The sequence below is a fragment of the Rhinopithecus roxellana genome, chromosome 2 (assembly GCF_007565055.1).
Source record: "Rhinopithecus roxellana isolate Shanxi Qingling chromosome 2, ASM756505v1, whole genome shotgun sequence".
NCBI classification, from domain to species: domain Eukaryota; kingdom Metazoa; phylum Chordata; class Mammalia; order Primates; family Cercopithecidae; genus Rhinopithecus; species Rhinopithecus roxellana.
This window is the reverse complement of record NC_044550.1, coordinates 190981759-191008716: the sequence shown is the minus strand read 5'-3', so window position 1 is coordinate 191008716 and position 26958 is coordinate 190981759. Positions and strand designations below refer to the sequence as shown.

General features: G+C 35.8%; 1 protein-coding gene across 8 annotated transcripts in view; it reads right to left on the bottom strand.

The window, feature by feature from the left end:
* The window catches only part of KIAA1109 (KIAA1109 ortholog), a 225219-nt gene that overhangs the window by 45988 nt on the left and 152273 nt on the right, over nucleotides 1-26958 (bottom strand). For all 8 annotated transcript variants that reach the window (XM_030925315.1, XM_030925337.1, XM_030925343.1 and 5 more), the window contains 8 exons: nucleotides 15731-15828; nucleotides 12179-12364; nucleotides 11131-11299; nucleotides 9014-9225; nucleotides 7685-7883; nucleotides 3484-3543; nucleotides 1347-1573; nucleotides 175-305 (listed from right to left, as the gene is read on the bottom strand). In XM_030925315.1, coding sequence (XP_030781175.1) covers nucleotides 175-305; nucleotides 1347-1573; nucleotides 3484-3543; nucleotides 7685-7883; nucleotides 9014-9225; nucleotides 11131-11299; nucleotides 12179-12364; nucleotides 15731-15828 — 1282 coding nt within the window. The remainder of the gene's footprint in view (nucleotides 1-174; nucleotides 306-1346; nucleotides 1574-3483; nucleotides 3544-7684; nucleotides 7884-9013; nucleotides 9226-11130; nucleotides 11300-12178; nucleotides 12365-15730; nucleotides 15829-26958) is intronic.

The following is a 26958-nucleotide window of genomic DNA, read 5'->3' as shown; positions in this document are numbered from 1 at the left end:
TATTACTAATGAGTGTATGATCTTGGCCAAATTATTAAACAACTCTGGACCCTGGTGATATCACAGATAAACTAAAGAGTTTGTATTAGACCAAATACAGTTTCTTCCACTTTTAACATCTTATGATTCTAAAATTAGGGAACATTATATCAAATTAAAAATCATTATACATACTTCAGATCATCTATTACTTTGGCCTGTTCATTCAGTTCTCTGATATCCACTATACGCTTCATAATTTTTCTTCCTCTAAGTTCTCCTGGCTGGCTAGCAGATGCTGCCTGTCTTCGATAATCTATGGCTTCCTGAAAAGTCAAAAGTGTATCTGTCAATACCACCCTCAAGTCACAAAGCAAATCTATACTATCACAAAATTAACACCTTAAATCAAAGCATGCAAGAATCAAAGCCATCTGTATTAAGATTGGAATTCTCCATTGATTTTTAAATCCCTTCAATTTCATAAGGAATCTATTTAGTTGCCACCTACGTTTCCCCATGAGTGTGCTCTGCATGCTTTCAAATGGGACTGGCTAGACTGAGGGGAGTCCCACATCTCTGGGTCACACAGATACTCTGCAGGAACAGAATGGCGCTGATTTGGGGGTGTCAGGCCTAGTAGGTGATTTACAAGTCGCTGCCCAAAGGTGAGTTTGTGGCCATCTCCACTTACTGAACTTCCATCTGCGCTCTAAGTAATAAACAGTAACACTAAATTTAAAAAAATTTCTTCCCAAGAACAAAACTATTTCATGGTACAAAAGTTAAAAGATATTGAAAATAATTTTGAAAAATTAATACCAGAATGAAATCAAAGAATAAGTTGCTTTTTGCCACGAAATAACTTGAAACTACAGAATGTATAGTATAGATGAAAATACTATTTTTAAAATGTATCATTTCATTTTGTGTATGCACTTTGCTTTGAAATTCATCTTGAACATCTTTATTGAGATATAACTCACGTACCATAAAATTCACCCATTTGGTATATTCACAAAGTTGTACAACCATCATTAAAATCTTAGTTGGGAATATTTTCATCAGTCAGAAACCTCATACCTGTTAGCAATTTATTCCCATTCCCCACCCTGCCCCACTCCCTACTCACTTCACTTTTAATATTATGTTACCTATAGGTTAAAGTACAAGTTGGATGACAGTCAACATGTAGTACAGAACTCGATTAAAAGACAATATTAGGAAATGTAGACATAGTGAACCACCACCCCCTTCTCTTCCTCCACAAATAGCAACTATAATATACTAAATAACACTCAACAAAAAATATCCCTGTCTCAGAGTAAAAGCCAATCCTGAAAAATTCTAACACTGAGTTTACTTACAGTATGGATAGTGGGAGACATAGTATCAACTTCATCCTCATCTGACAGGTCAGCTATGTTCACTGAATTTAAGTCAGCAATGTCATCTATGTCTTCCTCTCCTGTCAGTGTTGTAAGAGTATTGCCTAAAGCATTAAGCCTTTTGCCAATGTTAGGATCCATGTGAACATCAATCCCACACATTTTCCACAATACATTGAGTGTCCAGGTTCCAGCACTACTGCTTTCTGTTTAAATAAAGAAGTTGCATTTTTGGTAAGTCCTGAGTATAGAAATTGAAGTAACTTTAAAAAGCAAATGGATGATGGCCACACACAATAACTAATGTCTTTCACTGCTAAACTTGTCAGAAACATCAGACTACAGGATTGGTTTCTCTATGTGTACAGTGTGCATCTACTGTTTTCTCTGTATAGCACCTATTTTTTTTTCCCTATGAACTACAGGTTCACTCCCTGACCCCAAGCTGATCCACCATACTATAGCTATAGTAGGAACTGCCATAACCTTAGCTCATTAGACAGAATTAATTATGTAATTGTCCAGGTGAAGGTCAAAGTTGGAAAAAGAAGATATTTTGCCTGGACTTGAGGAAAGGTTGGTCCTTCTCTAATGACTGAGGGTGGAGAAACAAGACTCCACAATGTTTCTTGCCATGTGTAAGAAAGAGGTTATAAGTTAGAAGATGAAGAAAAAAAAGTAGCCAAGAGGGGAGCAAAGAAGCAAAGACGAGCTACAAAGAGTCTTGGTGACAGTTTGGATCTTGGTTCTAGTAGTTCCTAAGGGCTCCTGAATCGACCTGGTTCCTTCTCTTCCCTGAAATAACCATGCCTAAGTTGAACTGTAGTCTGAAAATAACCTTTTAATAAGTATCCCCTTTTGGTTAATCTAGTCTAAGTGGGTTGTTGTCACTTAAAACAAAAGTCCTGACAAATATTTATTTGTGACCTCAGTTGAAAATTCTCTAACGTTTCCAGTTCTCTGTCAGACTCTAGGCCTTGGTGCTTTCTAAGGTAACTTAAGATGAGAACTAAGGCTAGGCTTGGGAAGGAAAACAGAGAACAGTAAGGAGAGACTGGCAATCTACTAACCTTAATCAATTTCTACCTCTCTCAACATTTTAAGAGCCCTTAAATAAGTATCTCTGTAGCTCACCCTGTCCAATTTTATAACAAGCAAAATAATAAAAATTTACATTGTGCTATCATCTTAGTTAAGACACATTACCACTTTCATAGTTACCTCCTAACTGGTTTCCTAGGTTTTTTGGCTCTCTAATCTTTGAAAGTGTTCCTTTGATAATGTCGCCATTTGCCTTCTTGTTCAGAAATATTCAATGGCTAGCCCACTAAATCAAACTCCTTGGCATTTAACATTTTTCCATCTTTTTTTTTTTATATAACTGTATTCTAGCTAAATTGGGCAAATCTGAATACTGTGCTTTAACATCATGATTCATGTTATATTATTCTCTCTGCCTGAATGTTCTCTGGCCCACATCTTCCAGTTTTTGTTTAAGAAAGATTTATCCCGTCCTTTGAGTGCTTGTTTAAATGTTTGTCTCTCCATCAAGTTTTCTCTGATCCCAGTACTCTCCCATATTTGAAAATATTCTCTTCCTTTTATACATTTCAATAGCAATGGGAATTTTATGTTTTATTGTACTTATCACATATTTCAATGTAATTTTGCTGCATGTGCCTTAACTACATTGTAAGAATTTAAAAGTATGGAGGACAGAAAGTATATCTTATTCATTTTAATCTTTTCCAAAACATCTTGTAGTGTATATATATGTCTACTGTATATATGTATAAAATATATAAAATATATATTATGTATTATGTATTTTATATTTATATAAAAATAAAATACAATATATAAAATATATTAAAAGTCATATATTATATTTTATATATATAAAAACAGTGTCTGATTAATAATTGTTAAATACAAATGTTCTAATACAAAACAGTTTTTTTTTTTTTTTTAATTAGTGAACACCAGAATTAGCTTGGCCAAAAGATTCTCTTGCCATTAAAATAAAGGCAGAATTCTATCTAACACATAATTCTCTTGCCATTAAAATAAAGGCAGAATTCTGTCTAACACAAAATAATGCTGAATGTGAACCTACCAGCTGCTGCTTGTCCTGTAGTTCTTGAACATACTTCATAGGTGCCATCTGGAACTACACCTGTACAAAAATCACCCCAAAAATAGTTTTCAATGAAAATACATTTGTGATTATATATTGTACTCTTAATTTTTCACACAAGATTATTATCTAAATACAAAGAGGATTACTATCCTTCCTAGATTTTAGTTCTTAATCTTTGGAATGAAAGGGCTATTTTAATGACTCATAAGATTGATTCCATATTTCACAATATTTTATTCTGTGATTTAAATAATTTAACTGCAGTTTTAGCTTTACTTTCTGCATGTGAGTTCCTTATTTGAGTGACAACACCTGGCCAAGTCTGATACTCTAGATGGCTTATCCACTAATATCCAGGATGCTATGACAATTTGTTGTCATAAATGAATGGCACTTTGAGAATGCAAATGACTTAAAATAGAATTTTCGTAACTAAGAGCTACCGCATTAAGTCAAAGTCAGACACATGATTCATCAGTCTTACCTTCTCTTTTGACATAGAACATTTTATGAGAAAAAAAAAATGGCTGAAGGTCATGATGTCAATCTCAAGATCATGCACCTATCTCCAGAATATATCTACTTTAACTCTGAAACATTTACTACCACCTAGCTTTAATCTGGTAACTTCAGCTTCAAAAAAAGATGTTAATTAAATTCAACAATTTTACACAGTAAAAGTGGAAACAACTTTTAAACAAAGTGAACTATAAACATAGAATTAAGACCTTCCTCAGTTATCCTTAGAAGAAACTAAATATCAACTTAAACTTGAGAGTACATATATCTTTAATGTCCTTTTGTAACTCACTCTGAATCCTAAATTGGTATTCAAATGTTACTTAAATTTGAGCTTACTATTCATTTTCTAGGTAATTTGGTATTACATTTCTGTCTTTGAAAAAATTCAAAAGGGAAAAATCCTTCCAACTTAGAAATATTACAACTTAGTTTGTGAGAGAGGATCTACTTGTTATTAAGTTATGTTTTTTTAAAGACTGCCAATAACTTTAACATCTAAATTATACCTTTGAACTGTATAGTACCTGTGTCTCACATACAAATTCTAATTAAGAAATAATTAGATTTGGTTTTGGAGTATCACCCAATTCACCTTTGTAGTCATGGTTATAAATCTGAACAAGTAAGAACTACATTACCCTTTCAAATCCAAGAATGCTAGAATGAAAAGAAAACCCTTTGAAATCTGAATAACATAACTGAGGCCAAGTGAAAGGAAGAATTAGTAAATAAAAAGGGAGAAGAAAACTTTTAGGATTTCCTATCCCAGGAAGTAGTAGAGAATTTTTAAAAATTAAGCTTAAGGGCTAGGTGTGGTGGCTCACGCCTGTAATCCCAGTGCTTTGGGAGGTCAAGACTGCAAGATCACTTGAGGCTAGGAGTTCAAGACCAGCCTGGGCAACATAGTGAGACTCCATCTATACAGGAAATTTAAAAATTGGCCAGGTATGATGGCATGTGCCTGTGGTCCTAACTACTTGGGGGGCTGAGGCGGGAGGATTGCCTGAGCTCAGTAGTTCAAGGCTGCAGTGAGCTATGATGGCACCACTGCACTCCAGCCTAGGTAACACAGCAAGATTCTGTCTCTAAAAAGCAACAAAAAAATTTAAGCTTAAAAAATGAATATATAAACTCATAGAATATAGAGCCATGATGAATGAATAAGGAATATTACGATTTTTAGAAGTAGATCTGAATCCTGAAAATGAGGACTAAGAAATCAACTAGTCTCTTCCCCATAATACCTGTGGTTTCTGTATCACAGACAGAATGATGATTTGGAGCAACCATTAGGCTGAATCTAGGATGGTAATTTTTCTGCTCTGATGACCAAATGCTATCCAGGTTTTAACAGACAGCTTGCAGACATCTAAACTTCTGATGGTTTATTTTGTCTGAATACACATTGATGATATTCAGCTAATATTTACTATCTACTTAAATCATTCTTTGAACTCTTCCTATAGATTGTCCTTGTATTTTTAATGCATTTCTCAATAAACATTATCACCTAGAGAAGAAATTTTACTGGGTCACCTTTTTTTCTAGAGTATGTTTTAAAAATGATCTGTTAAAAAAATTCAAAGGCATAATCCTACCATTCCTTATTTCTCTGCCCTATACACATCACCTTTGTCCAAAAATATTAAGGTATACTTATTACTAACAAAAACTATAAACTAGTAAACTCATCTGTCCATTTTATCATTTGGAATTTTTATCAATATGTCAATTACATAACTACTCTGCTTACCTCCTAGCCCCTTCCCAAGAAACCCAAACAATAAGCATGTTACAGAAGCATGTCATTTAGTCCCCTCTAAAACCCAAAAATAAATTATTCTGATTATCATGATTACCAGCATGTTAGTGTTCTGTAGTAACAGAATATATAGAGGTGCTAAATTATTTGTTCATTTTTTAATGTATATTTCTGATTCTGAGTCCAAGCATATTTCTCATTTTATATTTCTTATGCATTTGCCCTTTAAGATAAACTGTTAAGGAAATGGTTTACTTCCTTTTTTTCCAAATATATTCTACATATTTTAATAAATACAATGATGGTAAAGCTGTCACTGTAATAAAAATCACTGTTTAAATTTATTTTTGTCTTTTATTAAAAACAGATATGTTTTAGTGATTTAAAAAATGTATAACTATTGTGTAAAATAATAAATCTATAAAGATTTCTGTTGTAGGCTAATATTGGTCTTTTGGATAATAGGCATGAGTATTTCCATATCAAGTCTTCTCAGTAACCTGAAGTATTTCAAGTAAGTCCTGGTATTTTACCTATAATTATCTAAACGCAAAGCATTTGATGGGGTTCAGTACACACTGCCTTCCAAAATGGTACCTTTTCCTATGGAAGGTATTTTAAACTGAAGCAATTTGAGAAGCAGCAGATGCAGGAAGGACTTTGACTTTCCTCTGAAGCAGGTCATATGACCTACATGTGAGAGATGCCCTTCCTATACCCAGAGGAAAGGAGCATCCTCATCTCCAAAGTGGAGGGACACTGAGAGCAATCTGAACAAATAGGCCTTGGTTAGTTTCCCCCAGTTTACTACCCTTAACTCGAACCCCTTTTTCTCACATTGCTCTACAACTCTCTACTCTTCATCAAACGTAGCATAAAAATACTCAGGTTTAACCATTTATTTGGATCTTCGTTTCCTTATGAAGGCTCCATGTCACAAAAAAACCTCATACTAAATAAACCTGTATGCTTTTCTCTCATTAATTGGTCTTTCACTACAGAAGCCCCAGCAAATGGCCTAAAAGGATAATAGGAAAAGATATTTTTCCTTCCCTACACATCAAAACCAAGAATTTTTCATTCATTTTGAATGCTAAAACTTCAATTTTTGCAAAAATAATAGAAGGTTTTCCCATTCCTCAAAGAAAATGGGAACTAGAAAGATTTCCCTGTAGTGGAGAGAGGAAAAAATTACATAAACAATGGGCTACCGCTTTCTAAAAGGAAAGTAATTTAGTTTACAAGATTGAGGAATTTTAGTTCACAACCTTTTAACTCCTTATTTATAATTTTTCTTTATTATTAATACTAATGATGCTTTACCAGCTCTGCTGTAATAAATATAAAAATATATACAAATAAATACCATATCTTCAATATGGCCTATAAACACAGTGTTAGTTATACCCAACCTCGAATATTACGGAATTGCAGGAATTCACATTACACTCTGCCTGCCTACAAATTTGAACATGTGGATTTATTCACATCGATATTAATTAAGGCTGGAGGTTCCTGGTCCTGGCTATTTACAACCTGTTCTGTGTTTTATGTTGAGTTGAATATGATACATTTATCATTTTCTTTCAAGATTCTGATAGGACAAAAATGCTTTATCTGGTCAAACATGGATCAATTACAGGAAAAGTCAGGGACTGTGTAAACATTCAAATGTTATACTACCAAAAAGAATGCCTGGTTGGTTTACTTCCCAAAACTACTCAATGACGTAGTTTTTCATGAATACGGTTTCTTACCTATAACTAGAAATAGCCCTTCCTTCTCGAAGTCTGAAAACATTGCTATATCTAAACATCTTTTAATTTTACAAATGGAGACTTAATGGTTTATTTTTTAAGTTCTAAACTGTATGTAGAAATAAAAGACACTCACAGGCATTCATCACTAAATCCCCACGAATTTCTGGTTTCCAGTCATCCCATGATGTCTCAAATCCATCAGCAAAACGGATACAAAAGTTTTTGAAATGCCCTTTGCTAACCAGAGACTCTGAAGAGCACGCAGTGATGAGAGTACTTTCAATGGTTAATACCAAAGCAGAACCAGTGTCAAGGTCTCCAGTATGATTAGACTGCAAAATACATTAAAGAAGAAATAAGAAAAAGGTGACAATTTTTTAAACTTAGAAATCCTCACAGGATTCATAGGAATAGAAATCTAGAAAGGGTCAAGACTAGATATGTTCATTAAAGAGCAGCTTAGAAAGATGCCTTTTAAAAATTAAATTGCTCAAGTGAAATGTATTTGCCATGTGCATTTTTTTTCTTACTTAACATACAAAGGGCTATCTGTATTTCTATCTCAAGCCCCTCTTTTAGTTGTGGGGAGACGCTCTAGCAATGCCACCCACCTGTGGTGTTTATGGCCTTCCTAGGCCCAGCCCATCATGCTATTAAAAAACTACATTTCAGTTCCTGAAACACAAACATACCAATGCCGCCCATCTGCAACCCAAATTTTTTCTTAAAACTTTCTTACCAAACAAAATCCTAAAAGATAAATTAATTCAACAACTGGTTACAAGTTATTAAGGTAAATTATAACAGTAAAATATAGATCTCTGTATTCTACTGCTGATAACTGTTACTTCTTGGCCTGACAGGTGTTCATAGCCCTTTCTCTCTCTCATGTGCATGCAGTTACATGCAGTTACATGCAGTTACACATGTGCATGCAGTTACATATTCCTGAGAATTGGTCCTAAGTTGCAAAGAGAAAATTCCTGCTTTAGGTACACACTGCTTTGAAGTTTCATTACCATTAAATATTATAGTATAAAAGCATTTTGGAATTCCTTACTCTATTGCAGGTAAGTTTATTAAACAGTATTCTTAAATGTCCTTTAATTTCCATCTTATAAACCAGTCCATACCAATGACTTCCTTGCTAAAAAAGAAAACAATAAAATGACTCTGAAACTAAGTTTCTATTTATGAAGGTAAAAATTAAGAGTTATCTGGTGGGTATCAATCTTATCACTATTCTGAAGCATATAAGAGTGCTGCAGAGAAAAGTCCCATGAGATTCAGATTTAATACATTGAGATGAATAATGGTTGAAGGAATTCAATCTTACTTGCTACCTACTAAACAGTTATAAACCATTATACTGAAAAATGTATTGTTATACTCTAAATACTTAGAAATGGTTATGTAGAAATGCCTGGCTCTTAATCCTGGAATATGACTTGACTTTTTGTACCTGTGCAGTATTTGTGATAGGTAGGCAAATTCCCAGATCATTGACAGTGAGCTGGAGGAAAAGAGTCCCAAAGGCCTGGGCTGATGTTTGCTGGATACCAGGTAGCATATCTACTACTTCCTTTGTAGCCATATGAATATCCTTATGTAAAGCCATTCGTTGTTCATTCCAGTTGTCGTAGGCAGCCTTATAATTCAGCCAAAACAGCACAGCTTTTGATAATTAAGGCAGGGCCGAAAGAAAATTAAAACCAACACTGTAAATCTATATGTTAAGTAAAGCTCAAAAGCTGCAAAATCCTGTTGCTTAATAAAAATTACACCCAGAAAACTGTAGCATTAGAATTAGGAAAGATCTAAGAGGACATATAGTCACCATTTTTTAAATAACAAATGAAAAAATAAAACAGAAAGCAGGCAACCACATAATGGCACAAGGAAGAAGAAAATCCAGGTCTGTTCATTCACTCTAACTTATTTGTGAAATGCCTATTATATGTTAGGTACTGGGATGGAATAACAAATGAAAACAGACATGGTACTTAACTTCATCTGTAGAGCTGTTACTTCTTTTAAAATTCTTTAAGGTACATAATGCTAGGAACATACCATTAAAAGGATCTGATTTACAGAGAAAAGTCAAAGATGTTTGAGTTTGTTAAACAGAAACAAACCTTAAGGCAAACCTTCATTTCACGGCAGCGTATAGATGGAGGGGCCTCTAAAAAGGACATAAAGATGGAAAAGCCAGAGAAAAAGGAGGAAAAGCAAATGCAGGTTGAGCATCCCTAATCTGAAATCCAAAATCCCAAAACTTTCTGAATGTTGATATGATGCCACAAGTGGAAAATTCCACATCTGAACTCATGTGAGACTGCAGCCAAAATGCCGTCAAAACTTTGTTTCATGCACAAAATTATTTAAAATACTTTATAAAATTATCTTCAGGCTATGTGTATAAGGTGTATATGAAATGTACATGGATTTCATGTTTAAACTTGGGTCCCAGCCCCAAGATATCTCATTATGTATACATAAATATGCCAAAGCTGAAAAAATCCAGAATCTGAAACACTTCCTGTCCCAATTACTTTGGAGAACCAGTACTCAACCTGTTTTGTGTCAAGGACACCAAAAGTACAAAATACTTTAAGGAGCTGATAAAAGCTGATGAGAGGTCAGTAAAATGAGAACTGAAAAACATATATATGGGATTCAGCAAAATAAAATGTTATCTCTAATCTCCAAAACGGCAATTTTCTAACGGGATTCTGTTACTAGCCTATGTCCATCACTGATGGAGATCTTAAATGGCTTCTTAAACGGCTCCTCATTACTTCTAAAATACAGTTCAAATATATTTGCCCAATCCACATTAATTAGACCTTTTCTACCTGTTGAGCCTTCTTTGCCATTATTTTCTTCTATGAACCTACTGCTATATTTTCTTAGACTTATGTGTTTAAACACATTCATTCATATTCTGTCTCATTCAGTGTTTATTTGGTTCTGATTGTATGCCAGGGACTATTCTAGGCCCTGGTATATATAAAAGTAAATTTCATTTCCTTATCTCCCTGGTGAACTCCTAATTAAAAGTCAAATCAATAATTAGTTTCTCCTCTAAGAAGTGTAGGCAAAGGTAGAGAATTCCTCAGAACCAAGAACACATCTCTAACTCCACTGTGTAGTCTACTTTGTTTTCTTTTCCACTGGACTGACAGGTCCTTGAGAGCAGGGATACTGTTATTTTTGTAATCCACTTCTAGACAGTATATGATAAATATTTATAGAATATAAAAATAAACACAGTGCCAAAATACAAATGGGTGCATTAATTATCAAAACAAAAAAATTCAGCATTACAATTATATAATCTGAATCAGACACTCCTATGTATCCATGCAGAAGGCAAAATAATTTTAAAATGCTAAATAACTTTTAAAACTGAAGGGAAAAAGCAAGAATTTTTTTTTTTTTTTTTTTGGATACGCACATTTCAGATTTAGGAACCATTTCGCTGTCAAGCATTTACACCAGTAAACTACAAGATTTTTATCTAGCATTAACAAAACATTCCTAGATCCCAGAGGATGGTAGTCATTGACTTTATCTTACCTCTATCAAACGCCACAGGCTGTGCATAAACAATTGGTCTATTCAAAGTAATAAGCACAGCTTCCCTATCTGAAGAACCACTGATTTCTTCTCGGAGGGCATTTCTTAATCCAATTCTGGTTTTAAAATAGGCAACCTGATGAAAATCAGAACCAGCTTCTTCATAAACCTAAAATAAAATTTAAAGCTCAATAAAATAAAATAATGGGAAAAGTTTTAATATAAAACTAAACACTATTAATGGAATTATTCACCAAAAAAACTATATTACATTTTTCTCAATTTCAGCTGTTAATGTATATTCCTTATACTCAGTACCATAAACACTTGAAATTAATATAAAAAAAGCCATGCAAGAGGTAAATATGAAGTCATAGATAAACTTTATATAAAAGTTAGGATGAGGTCCATATTCTAAATGGCAATGTATTAAATATTTTAAAATAATTAGAACCTCTAAAAATGTTTCCATTTGAAAAAATTACTTTTAGTAGAGATGACAAGAAATTTTTGTTCATGTTTTCCTCACATCTTTAATGCAGCAATTCAGTTTTGAAACTGTGACTGGCATTTTTCTATTTGGTTCTTCAAAGAGTAAAAAAGACTAAAATCTACATAATAATTTTTGGCAAAATAAAAACAAAAAAAATCTCCAATAAGCTGTGAACATTCATTTTCATACAACAGAGAATCTAACTGCGTTTTTTAACTTTATTTAACATTACTATATGCAGAACTTGCTAATATTCTACAGGAAAGGTGTACACTTAACATTTTAAGAACTGATTAAAATAAAAAAAGATACAAGCAAATGCTCATGAAGATACTGGATTTTTATGTGAGCGCATCTGCACTAAATCATCACAACACACACATACGATATTCAACAAAAGGCCAAGGTAAATGAGTTTCATTGAATTTATAATCAGAAACTAGGAACTTAAACTAAATATTTTTGTAAATATAATAATACGTAAGTTAAAATAGTTAAAATTGATGTGCGAAATTTAAAAGCCATAGTTCTAACATCAACATATTCTGTACTCACCTGATGTTTGACAATTTGTCCTAATGCCAGATTTAAATCCACCTGGCATTTGCCAAATAGTTTCAGATAGCTGCTACTTCCTGGTGAAGCTTTGGTTTGAAGTCGGTTAGAAAGTTCCAATTCAATCAATCCAGTTTCAAATCTTACAGCTCTCATTGATGGAGTAGTGGCCGTTACTTGAATACCCTAGCAGATTATATGTTAGGAGGGAAAAAATGAATCTTAACAACATATGCCTACTCAAATGTAGTCTTTCTACTCAAATGTAGTCTTTCAGTATATGACAAATAAAATAGCCATGTTTTAAACCATGGAGATAATGTGGGTTTGGTTCCAGACCATTGCAATAAAGTGGGTCACACAAATTTTTGTTTCCCAGTGCATATAAAAAGTTATACTATAGTCCATTAAATGTGTAATACCATTATGTCTAAAAAACATTGTATATACCTTAATTTAAAAAATACTTTGGCCAGGCATGGTGGCTTACGCCTGTAATCCCACCACTTTGGGAGGCTGAGGCAGGTGGATCACTTGAGGTCAGGAGTTTGAGGCCAGCTTGGCCAACATGGTGAAACCCTGTCTCTACTAAAATACAAAATTAGCTGGGCATGGTGGTGCATGCCTGTAATCCCAGCTACTCAGTTGGCGGAGGCAGGGGAATAGCTTGAACCAGGGAGGAGGAGGTTGCAGTGAGCCGAGATCACGCAACTGCACTCCAGCCTGGAGACAGAGCGAGACTCCGTCTCAAAAACAAAACAAAACTTTATTGCTAAAAAATGCCAACAATCATCTGAGCTTTTAGTGTGGAGGGTCTTGCCTTGATGTTGATGGCTGCTGACTGATCATGGTAGTGGTTGTTGAAGGCTGGGGTGACTGTGGCAGTTTCTTAAAATAAAATAACAATGAGGTTTGTGTAATTGATTGACTCTTCCTTTTATGAAAGACTTCTCTGTAGCATGTGATGCTGTTTGATAGCATTTTACCCACAGCAGAACCTCTTCCAAATTTACAGTCAGTCCTTTCCAAACCCTGCCCCTGCTTCATCAACTAAGTTTATGGAACATTCTAAATCCTCTGTCATTTCAACAGTGTTTACAGCATCTTCACCAGGAGTAGATTCTATCTGAAGATATAATTTCTTTGCTCATCCATAAGAAGTAACTCTTAACCCACTCAAGTTTTATCATGAGATTGCAGCAATTCAGTCTCATCTTCAGGCTCCATGTTTAATTCTAGTTTCCTTGCTATTTCCACCCTAGCTGCATTTACTTCCTCCACTGAAGTCTTGAGTCCCTCAAAGTCATCCATGAGAGTTGAACCAACTTGTTCCAAAGTCCTAGTAATGTTGACATTTTGACCTCTCATGAATCAAAATGTTCTCCCTTCCAGAAGGTTTTCAATTTACTTAGCCCAGATCCATCTGAGGAATCACTATCTATGACAGCTGTAGCCTTACAAAATGTATTTCTTAAATCATACACTTGAAAGTTGAAATTACTCAATTCATGAGCTGCAGAAGAAATGTGTTAGGCATGAAAATGTTAATTTCCTTGTGAATTTTCACCAGAGCCTTTAGTGACCAGGTGCATTGTCAGCGGGCAGTAATATTTTAAAAGGATTCTTTGTTCTGAGCAGTAGACTCATAGTGGACTTAAAATATTCAGTGAACCATGTTGTAAAAAGATGTGCTGTCATCAAGACTTTGTTGTCCCACTGATAGAGCATAGGCAGAGATTTAGCATAATTCTTAAGGGCCCTAGGATTATCAGAATGGTAAATGAGCACTGGCTTCCACTTGAAGTCACCAGCTGCACTTGACCCTAACAAGAGTCAGCCTATCCTTTGAAGCCAGGCATTGATTTCTCTCTAGCTATGAAAGTCCTAGCTAGCATCTGTTTCCCACAGAAGGCTACATGGAAAAATCTGTCGTTTTGTGTAACCACCTTCATCAATTATTCTAGCTTGATCCTCAGTTTGCACTTTTATGTTACGAAGACAGCTTCTTTCCTTAAACATTATGAACCAATCTCTGCTAGCTTCCAAGTTTTTCTTTGCAGCTTCCTCACCTCTCCCAGCCTTCACAGAATTGAAGAAAATTAGGGCGTTGCTCTGGATTAGGCTTTAACTTAGGGGAACGTTGTGGCTGGTCTATCCACACCATTCAAACTTTCTCCATATCTTCAATGAGGCTGTTTGGCTTTCTTATCATTCCTGTGTTCATTGGAGTAGCACTTTTAATTTCGTTTAAGAACTTCACCTTTGCATTCACAACTTGGCTAACTGGTGCAAGAGACCTAGCTTTCAACCTTTCTTGGCTTTTGACATACCTTCCTCACCAAGCTTAATCATTTCTAGCTTTTGATTGAAAGTGAGAGATGTGCAATGACATTTAACGATTCAGTATGCTATTCTACATTGGTGCAGTTCCTGGTGCCCCCTAAACAATTACCGTAGCAACATCAAAGATTTCTGATCACAGATCATTATAACAGACATATAATACTAATGAAAAAGTTTGAAATATTGTGCGAATTAGTAAAATATGACACACAGAAAGCGAATATATGCTATTGGAAAAATGGCACCTTCAATTCGTGAAAAAAACCTCAACCTGTGAAATACAATAAAGTGAAGTGCAATAAAACAAGGTATGCCTATATAGGATATGTCTAATGAACTGATAAAACTGGCAACATTAATTTCTCATGTTAGTTGCAATTTTTAACCCATTATGTTTCATTTTGATATTTTGTATTTAAAATTTAGTGTACAATGGATTGAATACATTAAATGCAATTAAATAACTTTTATGAACACCAGTATCTTAAACATTGGAAATATTAAGTTTTCTATTAAAATAATATAGTCTTTGTTTTGTTTTGTTTTTTAAGACAGGTCTCACTCTGTTGCCCAGGCTGGAGTGCAGTGGCACAATCAGAGCTCACTGTAGCCTTGAACTTCCAGACTGAAGCAATCCTCCTGCCTTAGCCTCCAAAGTAACTGAGACTACAGGTGTATGCCACCCACCTGGCTAATTTTTTTGTTTTTTCAAATTTTTTTGTAGAGACAAAGTCTCACTATGTTGCCAGGGCTGGTCTCGAACTCCTGGGCTCAAGCAATCCTCCTGCCTCAGCCTTCTAAAAGTAATATAGTTAACTGGAAAAGTGAATAAAATATTTCTTGCAGAGTAAATTATAACAGCAGTACTTGAAGAAAAACAAAATGTTTGTCAGAAGGGAGTGGTTGAATAAATTGTTACAACTGTACAATATATAATACAGATGTTCAAGAAGATAAAACTAATCTAAATAAACTAATATGGAAAGGTATCCAATGTATAAATATATGCATATATAAGAATACTAACAGGAAAAAAGGCCTAAAGAATATTAAAATAATACTGTTAAAGCTTTTTCTCTGAGTGGATGGAGTTATAGATCATTTTTATTTTCTGTTTGGTAATTTATGTAAGATAGAAATTTTCTATAACAAGCATATATTAATTGATTAGAAAAGTTTTTATAAAAGTATCATTATTATTTATGTTACCTTGAACTGCAAGTTTAGGGAATAGAGGAGGATTTTAGGCTTATCTCCATCTGCTGTTCCATCATGTTCATTCCAGAGAGGAATAGGCTGCTCCCCACCTAAAGGAAAGAAGGGTTTGGGACAATTTTTTTTTTTTTTAAGGAAAAAAATAACTATTTTGTGCATTTAAAAAAAAATCGTCACAAAATATTTTCTTTTTCCTGACCACTGATAGAGAAATCTTTAGCTAAGTTACATTTAACTGAGGCAGATATATGAAAGATAGGGATAATTCTGCATATGTAGACATTTATTAATAACATTTTATATTCAATTAAAACATTGTATGTATTATTGAACCAAAACATATGTTTATACATCTCAGAAAACACATTTGAGGGAAAAAAGTAAACTGGACTAATTTCTTCAACTAATAATGTGAATTCTGTTGCAGGGGCCCTGGTGATAAAGTTACTATTAAGAGAGCATTTTTATTTTATTTTTATTTTTTTTGCCTGGGCAATGTGGCATACACAAAATCATGTTCTAATATCTTAATATCTTACTTCTGTTTCCACTTCTCTTTCCACTGATTTGAAAACATTCTGCCTGTCTATCTTTCAAATATTCTGTCTTACAGTGATTAATCTTTTTGTACACATGTTGAGTTTATCATCATCCCAGGGAGTCTGTATAGGTGGGATGGAATTTTTTTTCCCCTATTAGGGACCACAGATATTATCAAAATAACTACGAACCAAACAGATAAAAAGCAGATTTTGTTTGTTTTGAAAGAGAAATTAATCTTTTTTGGGCTTTTGAAATTTAGGGGTCAAAATCTATTCAATTAGTACTATGATAAAAATATTTTTTAGTTTTCTACTAGAACAGAAAATAGGAAGAAAATAGAGGCAGCAGTCAACAGAAGGTACATCCAAGACAAGACTGAGAAAAGGTAGACAAGGACATAATTTGGCCCCTCAAAAAGACCTTTGTACATAAAGATGAATACACCAGAAAGAGAATGAAAGAATGATATGAATGAAGAGATGGGAAGTAAAGTATTAAGGATTTGTGGATCAGTTATACCAGAACATATTAATTAACATATATTTGGGAGAGGCACAGTGGTTCATGCCTTAATCCCAGCACTTTGGGAGGCTAAGGTGGGTGAATGACCTGAGGTCTGGAGTTCAGGACTAACCTGGCCAACATGGAGAAACCCCATCTCTACTAAAAATACAAAAAATTAGCTGGGTGTGGTGGTGGGCACCTGTAATCCCAGCTACTCAAGAGGCTGTGGAAGGAGAATCACTTGAACCCAGGAGGCGGAGGTTGCAGTGAGCCGAGATGGCGCCACTACATTCCAGCCTGGACGACAGAGACTGACTCAAAAACAAAACAAAACAAAACAAAACAAAACAAAAAACCATGTATTTGTATTTTGGAAGAATAAACTATATGTGTCTTTGTAAACTATATGTGTCTTTGTACACTTAGTGCCTACCTGTAGGCTTGTACCTTTCCTCCCTGAGCTATCCTTCTCTAAAATATATAGCGCACAGATTACATTTTCTTTTCTCCAACTTAATTAAGTACTTCTCTCTGCCTCCTAACTCAAATCTACAATCATCCCTTACCTAAGCTTCATCACTGATGACCCTACCTACAGCCATATACATACATACATATATGTATGTGTGTACTGTGTGTATATAATATCACCCACCTCCCAACCCAGCTATCAAGTGCCTCTTCCCATCCCTGTTGTCTCTATCTTCCATCTACTACCAGGAAAGCTTCTGCTGTCTTACATTATGCTTTTCATTTCCCTGATTCTCTAACTTCATTTGCATATGGCTTTTTGTTGCCATTATTATTTTGAAATCTCAAATTCATTCATTCCTTTGATCCAGTAGTAGATGGTGTTTAGCTTACTTTTCAATGCTATTTCCAAAACATTAAACTACTACTCTCTCTGCTTTTATCATTTGAATTCTAAACCACAGCCCTCTTACACATCACTGTTCCTTGAGCTCACTTTCCTTAAATGACTTTATCCCCTCACTTACGTTCTGTTCTTATTCATTTTTTACTCCTAGGTAGATATGTGTAAATTCTAATACCTAATATTTGCTTACTGAGTGCATATATGTATCAATTCTAATACCTAATATTTGAGTGCTTACTAAGTGCCAAGTGCTATTCTAAGTTCTTTATCACATTTTGTTTATTCAAACTCTTTCTGATACACCCTTATCAGCATTTGGTCCTTCCTTCCTCCATGATGTTTGCCAAAAAATACACATTTCTGTTATATTAATTTATCTAGACAGCAATTTCCCTAATTAAAGAATTCTTCAGGCGAAGGGCCATATATATGCGGATCCTAGCAAGCAGTACCTTAGCTAACCCTCAGTGTTTTCCTGAATGCAATGATTAAGCACTATGTTGCTTGGTGATCCAACTCTTCATCTTCTGTCATTTCTCCAACATACTCCTCACAACAATTACTGTGAGTCTTTATAATTGTCCTCATACTCCTACAATTCTTGTCTCATTCTCAGTAAATAAATGTGTCTTTCAGTCCCAGTTTCTTGCTATTTTCTTTCATCAAGCTGTCCCTCTCTTCTGAAAGGCACTCAATCATCAAAAAGCATCAGGTCAAATCATTTCTATGCCTCAATATATCCTCTATTTGTACTACTTAACTTCTTCATTCATCAAACGTTCACTGAAATGTTTTTATTATTATATATTCAAATACCTAACGTTCTAAACAGAAGTATAAATTCAATAAGTCTGGTAATTTTTACCCACATATCCTTGTAATTTGCTCATCACCTAATTTGGGGTCATATGTTTTTAAAGTTCTGAATAAGTAACTATGGAAGGGATTATAGGATCTTCTTTTATGTTTTCCAAGATACAGTTGCAATTTCTACTCTGAAATACAGAATGAGTTATGTTATAGAGAGGAAAATATTACATGAAATAATGTCTACATTTTGAGGATTTGTTAGAATACTGCCACTAAAAATTGTTTATGACTCTATGTATATCTTGGCACTTTCTTACAGGATGGGTGAGATTAAGCTAGGAGAGTTCTCAGTTTCTCTTGGCTCTATAGGCAAGACCATGGTTCAGGTTATTTAGGAATCATCATGAGATACAACAAACACAACACAATAGGTGAGCAAATAAAAACTACGTGATTCTAATTTTGAAAGTTAGCTGTCTTATTTGTTCAATTAAATAATAAAAAATATTTTCTCTAAGTAATAAGAATCAAAACAAATCTGAAGAAAATATCAATCTACTATTATGATCTATCTATGTATCTAATACTGGTTACTCTTGTCTTTTCTTTTTCTTCAACCTTTTATTTTAAGTTCTGTAGGATGTGCATGTTTGTTACATAGGTAAATGTCTGCCATGGTGGTTTGCTGCACACATCAACCCATCACCTAGGTATTAAGCCCAGCATCCATTAGCTATTCTTCCTGATGCCCTCCCTCCTGCTGTCCCCACCAACAGGTCCCAGTGTGTGTTGTTTCCCTCCCTGTGTTCATGTGTTCTCATTGTTCAGCTCCCACTGATAAGTGAGAAAATGCAGTGTTTGCTTTTTTGTTCCTGCATTAGTATGCTGGGGATAACAGCTTCCAGCTCCATCCATGTCCCTTTTTGTGGCAGCACAGCATTCCATGGTGTATATGTATCATACTTTCTTTATCCAGTCTATCATTGATGGGCATTTAGGTTGATTCCATGTCTTTGCTATTGTGAATAGTGCTACAATGAACATACGCATGCATGTATCTTTACAATAGAATGATTTATGTTCCTTTGGGTATATACCCAGTAATGGGATTGCTGGGTCAAACAGTATTTTTGCTTCTAGATTTTTGAGGAATTCCCACAACACTGTCTTCTACAATGGGTGAACTCATTTATGGTCCTACCAACAATGTGAAAGCATTCCTTTTTCTCTGCAACTTCGCCAGCATCTGTCGTTTCTTGACTTTTTAATAATAGCCATCCTGACTGTTGTGAAATAGTATCTAATTGTGGTTTTGATTTGCATTTCTCTGATGATCAGTGATGCTGAGCTTTTTTCATCTGTTTGTTGGCCACATAAATGTCTTCTTTTGAGAAGTGTCTGTTCATGTCCTTTGCCCACTTTTTAATGAGATTTTTTTTTCTTGTAAATTTAAATTCCTTGTAGACTCTGGATATTACATCTCTGCCAGATGGATAGATTTCAAAAACTTTTCCCCATTCTGTCTGTTTACTCTGATGGTAGTTTCTTTTGCTGTGCAGAAGAAGCTCTTTAGTTTAATTAGATCATATTTATCCATTTTTGCTTTTGTTGCAATTGCTTTTGGAGTTTTCATCATGAAATCTTTGCTAGAGCCTATGTCCTGAATGGTATTGTCTAGATTTTCTTCTAGGGTTTTTATAGTTTTGGGTTTTACATTTACGTCTTTAATCCATCTAGAGTTAATTTTTGTATAAGGTGTAAAGAAGGGGTCCAGTTTAAATTTTCTGCATATGGCGAACCAATTTTCTCAGCACCATTTATTAAATAGGGAATCCTTTCCCCATTGTTTTTTGTCAAGTTTGTCAAAGATCAGATGGTTGTAGGTGTGTGGTCTTATTTCTGAGTTATCTATTCTGTTTCATTGGTCTATGTGTCTGTTTCTATAACAGTACAATGTTGTGTTAGTTATTGTAGCCTTGTAGTATAGTTTGAAGTCAGGCAGTGCGATGCCTTCAGCTTTTTTCTTTTTGCTTAGGACTGTCTTGGCTATTTGGGCTCTTTTTGGTTCCACGTGAATTTGAAAATCGATTTTTCTAATGTTGTAAAGAGTGTCAGTGGTAGTTTTATGGGAATAACATTGAATCTATAAATTACTTTCGGCAGTACGACCATTTTCACAATATTGACTCATCCTATCCATATGCATGAAATGTTTTTCCATTTGTTTGTGTCCTCTCTGATTTCCTTGAGCAGTGCTTTTTAGTTCTCCTTAAAGAGGTCCATCACTTCCATTGTTAGCTGTATTCCTAGGTATTTTATTCTCTTTGAAGTGACTATGAATGGGAGTTCATTCATGATTCGGCTCTCTTCTTGCCTGTTGTTGGTGTATAGGAATGCTAGCAATTTTTGCACATTGCACAACTTTGCTGAAGTTGCTTATCCGCTTAAGAAGCTTTTGGGCTGAGACGATGGAGTTTTCCAAATATAGGATCATATCATCTGCAAACAAAGATAATTTGACTTCTTCTCTTCCTATTTGTATATACTTTATCTAGCCAGACTGCCCTGGCCAGAAAATCCAATATTATGGTGAATAGGAGTGGTGAGAGAGAGGGCATCCTTGTCTTGTAATGGTTTTCAAGGGGAATGCTTCCAGCTTTTGCCCATTCAGTATGATGTTAGCTGTACGTTTGTCATATATATCTTATTATTTTGAGGTATGTATCTTCAATACCTAGTTTATTGAGAGTTTTTAACATGAAGGGATGTTGAGTTTTATCAAAGGCTTTTTCGGCATCTACTTAGATAATCATGTGGTTTTTGTCTTTAGTTCCATTTCTGTGATGAATCACATTTATTGATTTGAACCAACCTTGCATCCTGGCGATGAAGCCCACTTGACTGTGGTGGATAAGCTTTTTCTATGCTTCTGGATTTGGTTTGCCAGTATTTTGTTGACGATTTTTGCATCAATGTTCAACAGGGATATTGGCCTGAAGTTTTCTTTTTTTGTTGTATCTATGTCCGTTTTAGGTATGAGGATGATAGTGGACTTATAAACTGAGTTAGGGAGGAGTTCCTCCTTTTCATTTTTTTGGAACAGTTTCAATAGAAATGGTACAAACTCTTCCTTGTACCTCCGGCTGGACATGAAATTCTAGGTTGGAAATGTTTTTCTTTTCTTTTTTTTTTTTTTTTATTATACTTTAAGTTCTAGGGTACATGTGCATAATGTGCAGGTTTGTTACATATGTATACTTGTGCCATGTTGGTGTGCTGCACCCATCAACTCGTCAGCACCCATCAATTCATCATTTATATCAGGTATAACTCCCAATGCAATTCCTCCCCCCTTCCCCCTCCCCAGGATAGGCCCCTTTCCGAGTCCAAGTGATCTCATTGTTCAGTTCCCACCTATGAGTGAGAACATGCGGTGTTTGGTTTTCTGTTCTGGTGATACTTTGCTAAGAATGATGGTTTCCAGCTGCATCCATGTCCCTACAAAGGATGCAAACTCATCCTGTTTTATGGCTGCATAGTATTCCATGGTGTATATGTGCCACATTTTCTTAATCCAGTCTGTCACAGATGGACATTTGGGGTGATTCCAAGTCTTTGCTATTGTGAACAGTGCTGCAATAAACATACGTGTGCATGTGTCTTTATCGCAGCATGATTTATAATCCTTTGGGTATATACCCAGTAGTGGGATGGCTGGGTCATATGGTACATCTAGTTCTAGATCCTTGAGGAATTGCCATACTGTTTTCCATAATGGTTGAACTAGTTTACAATCCCAACAACAGTGTAAAAGTGTTCCTATTTCTCCACATCCTCTCCAGCACCTGTTGTTTCCTGACTTTTTAATGATTGCCATTCTAACTGGTGTGAGATGGTATCTCATTGTGGTTTTGATTTGCATTTCTCTGATGGCCAGTGATGATGAGCATGTTTTCATGTGTCTGTTGGCTGTATGAATGTCTTCTTTTGAGAAATGTCTGTTCATATCCTTTGCCCACTTTTTGATGGGGTTGTTTTTTTCTTGTAAATTTGTTTGAGTTCTTTGTAGGTTCTGGATATGAGCCCTCTGTCAGATGAGTAGATTGCAAAAATTTTCTCCCATTCTGTAGGTTGCCTGTTCACTCTGATGGTAATTTCTTTTGCTGTGCAGAAGCTCTTTAGTTTAATTAGATCCCATTTGTCAATTTGGGCTTTTGCTGCCATTGCTTTTGGTGTTTTAGACATGAAGTCCTTGCCCATGCCTATGTCCTGAATGGTACTACCTAGGTTTTCTTCTAGGGTTTTTATGGTATTAGGTCTAACATTTAAGTCTCTAATCCATCTTGAATTAATCTTCATATAAGGAGTAAGGAAAGGATCCAGTTTCAGCTTCTACTTATGGCTAGCCAATTTTCCCAGCACCTTTTATTAAATAGGGAATCCTTTCCCCATTTCTTGTTTCTCTCAGGTTTGTCAAAGATCAGATGGCTGTAGATGTGTGGTATTATTTCTGAGGACTCTGTTCTGTTCCATTGGTCTATTTCTCTGTTTTGGTACCAGTACCATGCTGTTTTGGTTACTGTAGCCTTGTAGTATAGTTTGAAGTCAGGTAGCATGATGCCTCCAGCTTTGTTCTTTTGACTTAGGATTGTCTTGGCAATGCGGGCTCTTTTTTGGTTCCATATGAACTTTAAAGCAGTTTTCTCCAATTCTGTGAAGAAACTCATTGGTGGCTTGATGGGGATGGCATTGAATCTATAAATAACCTTGGGCAGTATGGCCATTTTCACGATATTGATTCTTCCTATCCATGAGCATGGTATGTTCTTCCATTTGTTTGTGTCCTCTTTGATTTCACTGAGCAGTGGTTTGTAGTTCTCCTTGAAGAGGTCCCTTACATCCCTTGTAAGTTGGATTCCTAGGTATTTTATTCTCTTTGAAGCAATTGTGAATGGAAGTTCATTCATGATTTGGCTCTCTGTTTGTCTGTTACTGGTGTATAAGAATGCTTGTGATTTTTGCACATTAATTTTGTATCCTGAGACTTTGCTGAAGTTGCTTATCAGCTTAAGGAGATTCTGGGCTGAGACAATGGGGTTTTCTAAATATACAATCATGTCATCTGCAAACAGGGACAATGTGACTTCTTCTTTTCCTAACTGAATACCCTTGATTTCTTTCTCTTGCCTGATTGCCCTAGACAGAACTTCCAACACTATGTTGAATGGGAGCGGTGAGAGAGGGCATCCCTGTCTTGTGCCAGTTTTCAAAGGGAATTTTTCCAGTTTTTGCCCATTCAGTATGATATTGGCTGTGGGTTTGTCATAAATAGCTCTTATTATTTTGAGGTACGTTCCATCAATACCGAATTTATTGAGCGTTTTTAGCATGAAGGGCTGTTGAATTTTGTCAAAAGCCTTTTCTGCATCTATTGAGATAATCATGTGGTTCTTGTCTTTGGTTCTGTTTATATGCTGGATTATGTTTATTGATTTGCGAATGTTGAACCAGCCTTGCATCCCAGGGATGAAGCCCACTTGATCATGGTGGATAAGCTTTTGGATGTGCTGCTGAATCCGGTTTGCCAGTATTTTATTGAGGATTTTTGCATCGATGTTCATCAGGGATATTGGTCTAAAATTCTCTTTTTTTGTTGTGTCTCTGCCAGGCTTTGGTATCAGGATGATGTTGGCCTCATAAAATGAGTTAGGGAGGATTCCCTCTTGTTCTATTGATTGGAATAGTTTCAGAAGGAATGGTACCAGCTCCTCCTTGTACCTCTGGTAGAATTCGGCTGTGAATCCATCTGGTCCTGGACTTTTTTTGGTTGGTAGGCTATTAATTATTGCCTCAATTTCAGAGCCTGCTATTGGTCTGTTTAGGGATTCAACTTCTTCCTGGTTTAGTCTTGGAAAAGTGCAAGTGTCCAGGAAATTATCCATTTCTTCTAGATTTTCTAGTTGATTTGCGTAGAGGTGTTTATAGTATTCTCTGATGGTAGTTTGTATTTCTGTGGGGTCGGTGGTGATATCCCCTTTATCATTTTTTATTGCATCTATTTGATTCTTCTCTCTTCTTTATTAGTCTTGCTAGCGGTCTGTCAATTTTGTTGATCTTTTCAAAAAACCAACTCCTGGATTCATTGATTTTTTGGAGGGTTTTTTGTGTCTCTATCTCCTTCAGTTCTGCTCTGATCTTAGTTATTTCTTGCCTTCTGCTAGCTTTTGAATGTGTTTGCTCTTGCCTCTCTAGTTCTTTTAATTGTGATGTTAAGAGTGTCAATTTTAGATCTTTCCAGCTTTCTCTTGTGGGCATTTAGTGCTATAAATTTCCCTCTACACACTGCTTTAAATGTGTCCCAGAGATTCTGGTATGTTGTATCTTTGTTCTCACTGGTTTCAAAGAACATGTTTATTTCTGCCTTCATTTTGTTGTGTACCCCGTAGTCATTCAGGAGCAGGTTGTTCAGTTTCCATGTAGTTGAGCGGTTTTGATTGAGTTTCTTAGTCCTGAGTTCTAGTTTGATTGCACTGTGGTCTGAGAGACAGTTTGTTATAATTTCTGTTCTTTTACATTTGCTGAGGAGTGCTTTACTTCCAATTATGTGGTCAATTTTGGAATAAGTGCGATGTGGTGCTGAGAAGAATGTATATTCTGTTGATTTGGGGTGGAGAGTTCTATAGATGTCTACTAGGTCAGCTTGGTGCAGAGATGAGTTCAATTCCTGGATATCCTTGTTAACTTTCTGTCTCATTGATCTGTCTAATGTTGACAGTAGAGTGTTGAAGTCTCCCATTATTATTGTGTGGGAGTCTAAGTCTCTTTGTAAGTCTCTAAGGACTTGCTTTATGAATCTGGGTGCTCCTGTATTGGGTGCATATATATTTAGGATAGTTAGCTCTTCCTGTTGAATTGATCCCTTTACCATTATGTAATGGCCTTCTTTGTCTCTTTTGATCTTTGATGGTTTAAAGTCTGTTTTATCAGAGACTAGGATTGCAACCCCTGCCTTTTTTTTTGTTCTCCATTTGCTTGGTAGATCTTCCTCCATCCCTTTATTTTGAGCCTATGTATGTCTCTGCATGTGAGATGGGTCTCCTGAATACAGCAGACTGATGGGTCTTGACTCTTTATCCAGTTTGCCAGTCTGTGTCTTTTAATTGGAGCATTTAGTCCATTAACATTTAAGGTTAATATTGTTATGTGTGAACTTGATCCTGCCATTATGATATTAACTGGTTATTTTGCTCGTTAGTTGATGCAGTTTCTTCCTAGCCTCGATGGTCTTTACATTTTGGCATGTTTTTGCAATGGCTGGTACCGGTTGTTCCTTTCCATGTTTAGTGCTTCCTTCAGGGTCTCTTGTAAGGCAGGCCTGGTGGTGACAAAATCTCTAAGCATTTGCTTGTCTGTAAAGGATTTTATTTCTCCTTCACTTATGAAACTTAGTTTGGCTGGATATGAAATTCTGGGTTGAAAATTCTTTTAAGAATGTTGACGGCCGGGCGCGGTGGCTCAAGCCTGTAATCCCAGCACTCTGGGAGGCCGAGACGGGCGGATCACGTGGTCAGGAGATCGAGACCATCCTGGCTAATACGGTGAAACCCCGTCTCTACTAAAAAATACAAAAAACTAGCCGGGCGACGAGTCGGGCGCCTGTAGTCCCAGCTACTGGGGAGGCTGAGACAGGAGAATGGCGTGAACCCGGGAGGCGGAGCTTGCAGTGAGCTGAGAGCTGGCCACTGCACTCCAGCCTGGGCAGCAGAGCAAGACTCCGTCTCAAAAAAAAAAAAAAAAAAAAAGAATGTTGACTATTGGCCCCCACTCTCTTCTGGCTTGTAGAGTTTCTGCCGAGAGATCTGCTGTTAGTCTGATGGGCTTCCCTTTGTGGGTAACCCGACCTTTCTCTCTGGCTGCCCTTAAGATTTTTTCCTTCATTTCAACTTTGGTGAATCTGGCAATTATGTGTCTTGGAGTTGCTCTTCTCGAGGAGTATTTTTGGCGTTCTCCGTATTTCCTGAATTTGAATGTTGGCCTGCCCACTAGGTTGGGGAAGTTCTCCTGCATGATATCCTGAAGAGTGTTTTCCAACTTGGTTCCATTTTCCCCCTCACTTTCAGGCACCCCAATCAGATGTAGATTTGGTCTTTTTACATAATCCCATACTTCTTGCAGGCTTTGTTCATTTCTTTTTCTTCTTTTCTCTTTTGGTTTCTCTTCTCGCTTCGTTTCATTCATGTGATCCTCAATCGCTGATACTCTTTCTTCCAGTTGATCGAGTCGGTTACTGAAGCTTGTGCATCTGTCACGTATTTCTCGTGTCATGGCTTTCATCTCTGTCATTTCGTTTATGACCTCCTCTGCATTAATTAGTCTAGCTGTCAATTCTTCCACTCTTTTTTCAAGATTTTTAGTTTCTTTGCGCTGGGTACGTAATTCCTCCTTTAGCTCTGAGAAGTTTGATGGACTGAAGCCTTCTTCTCTCATC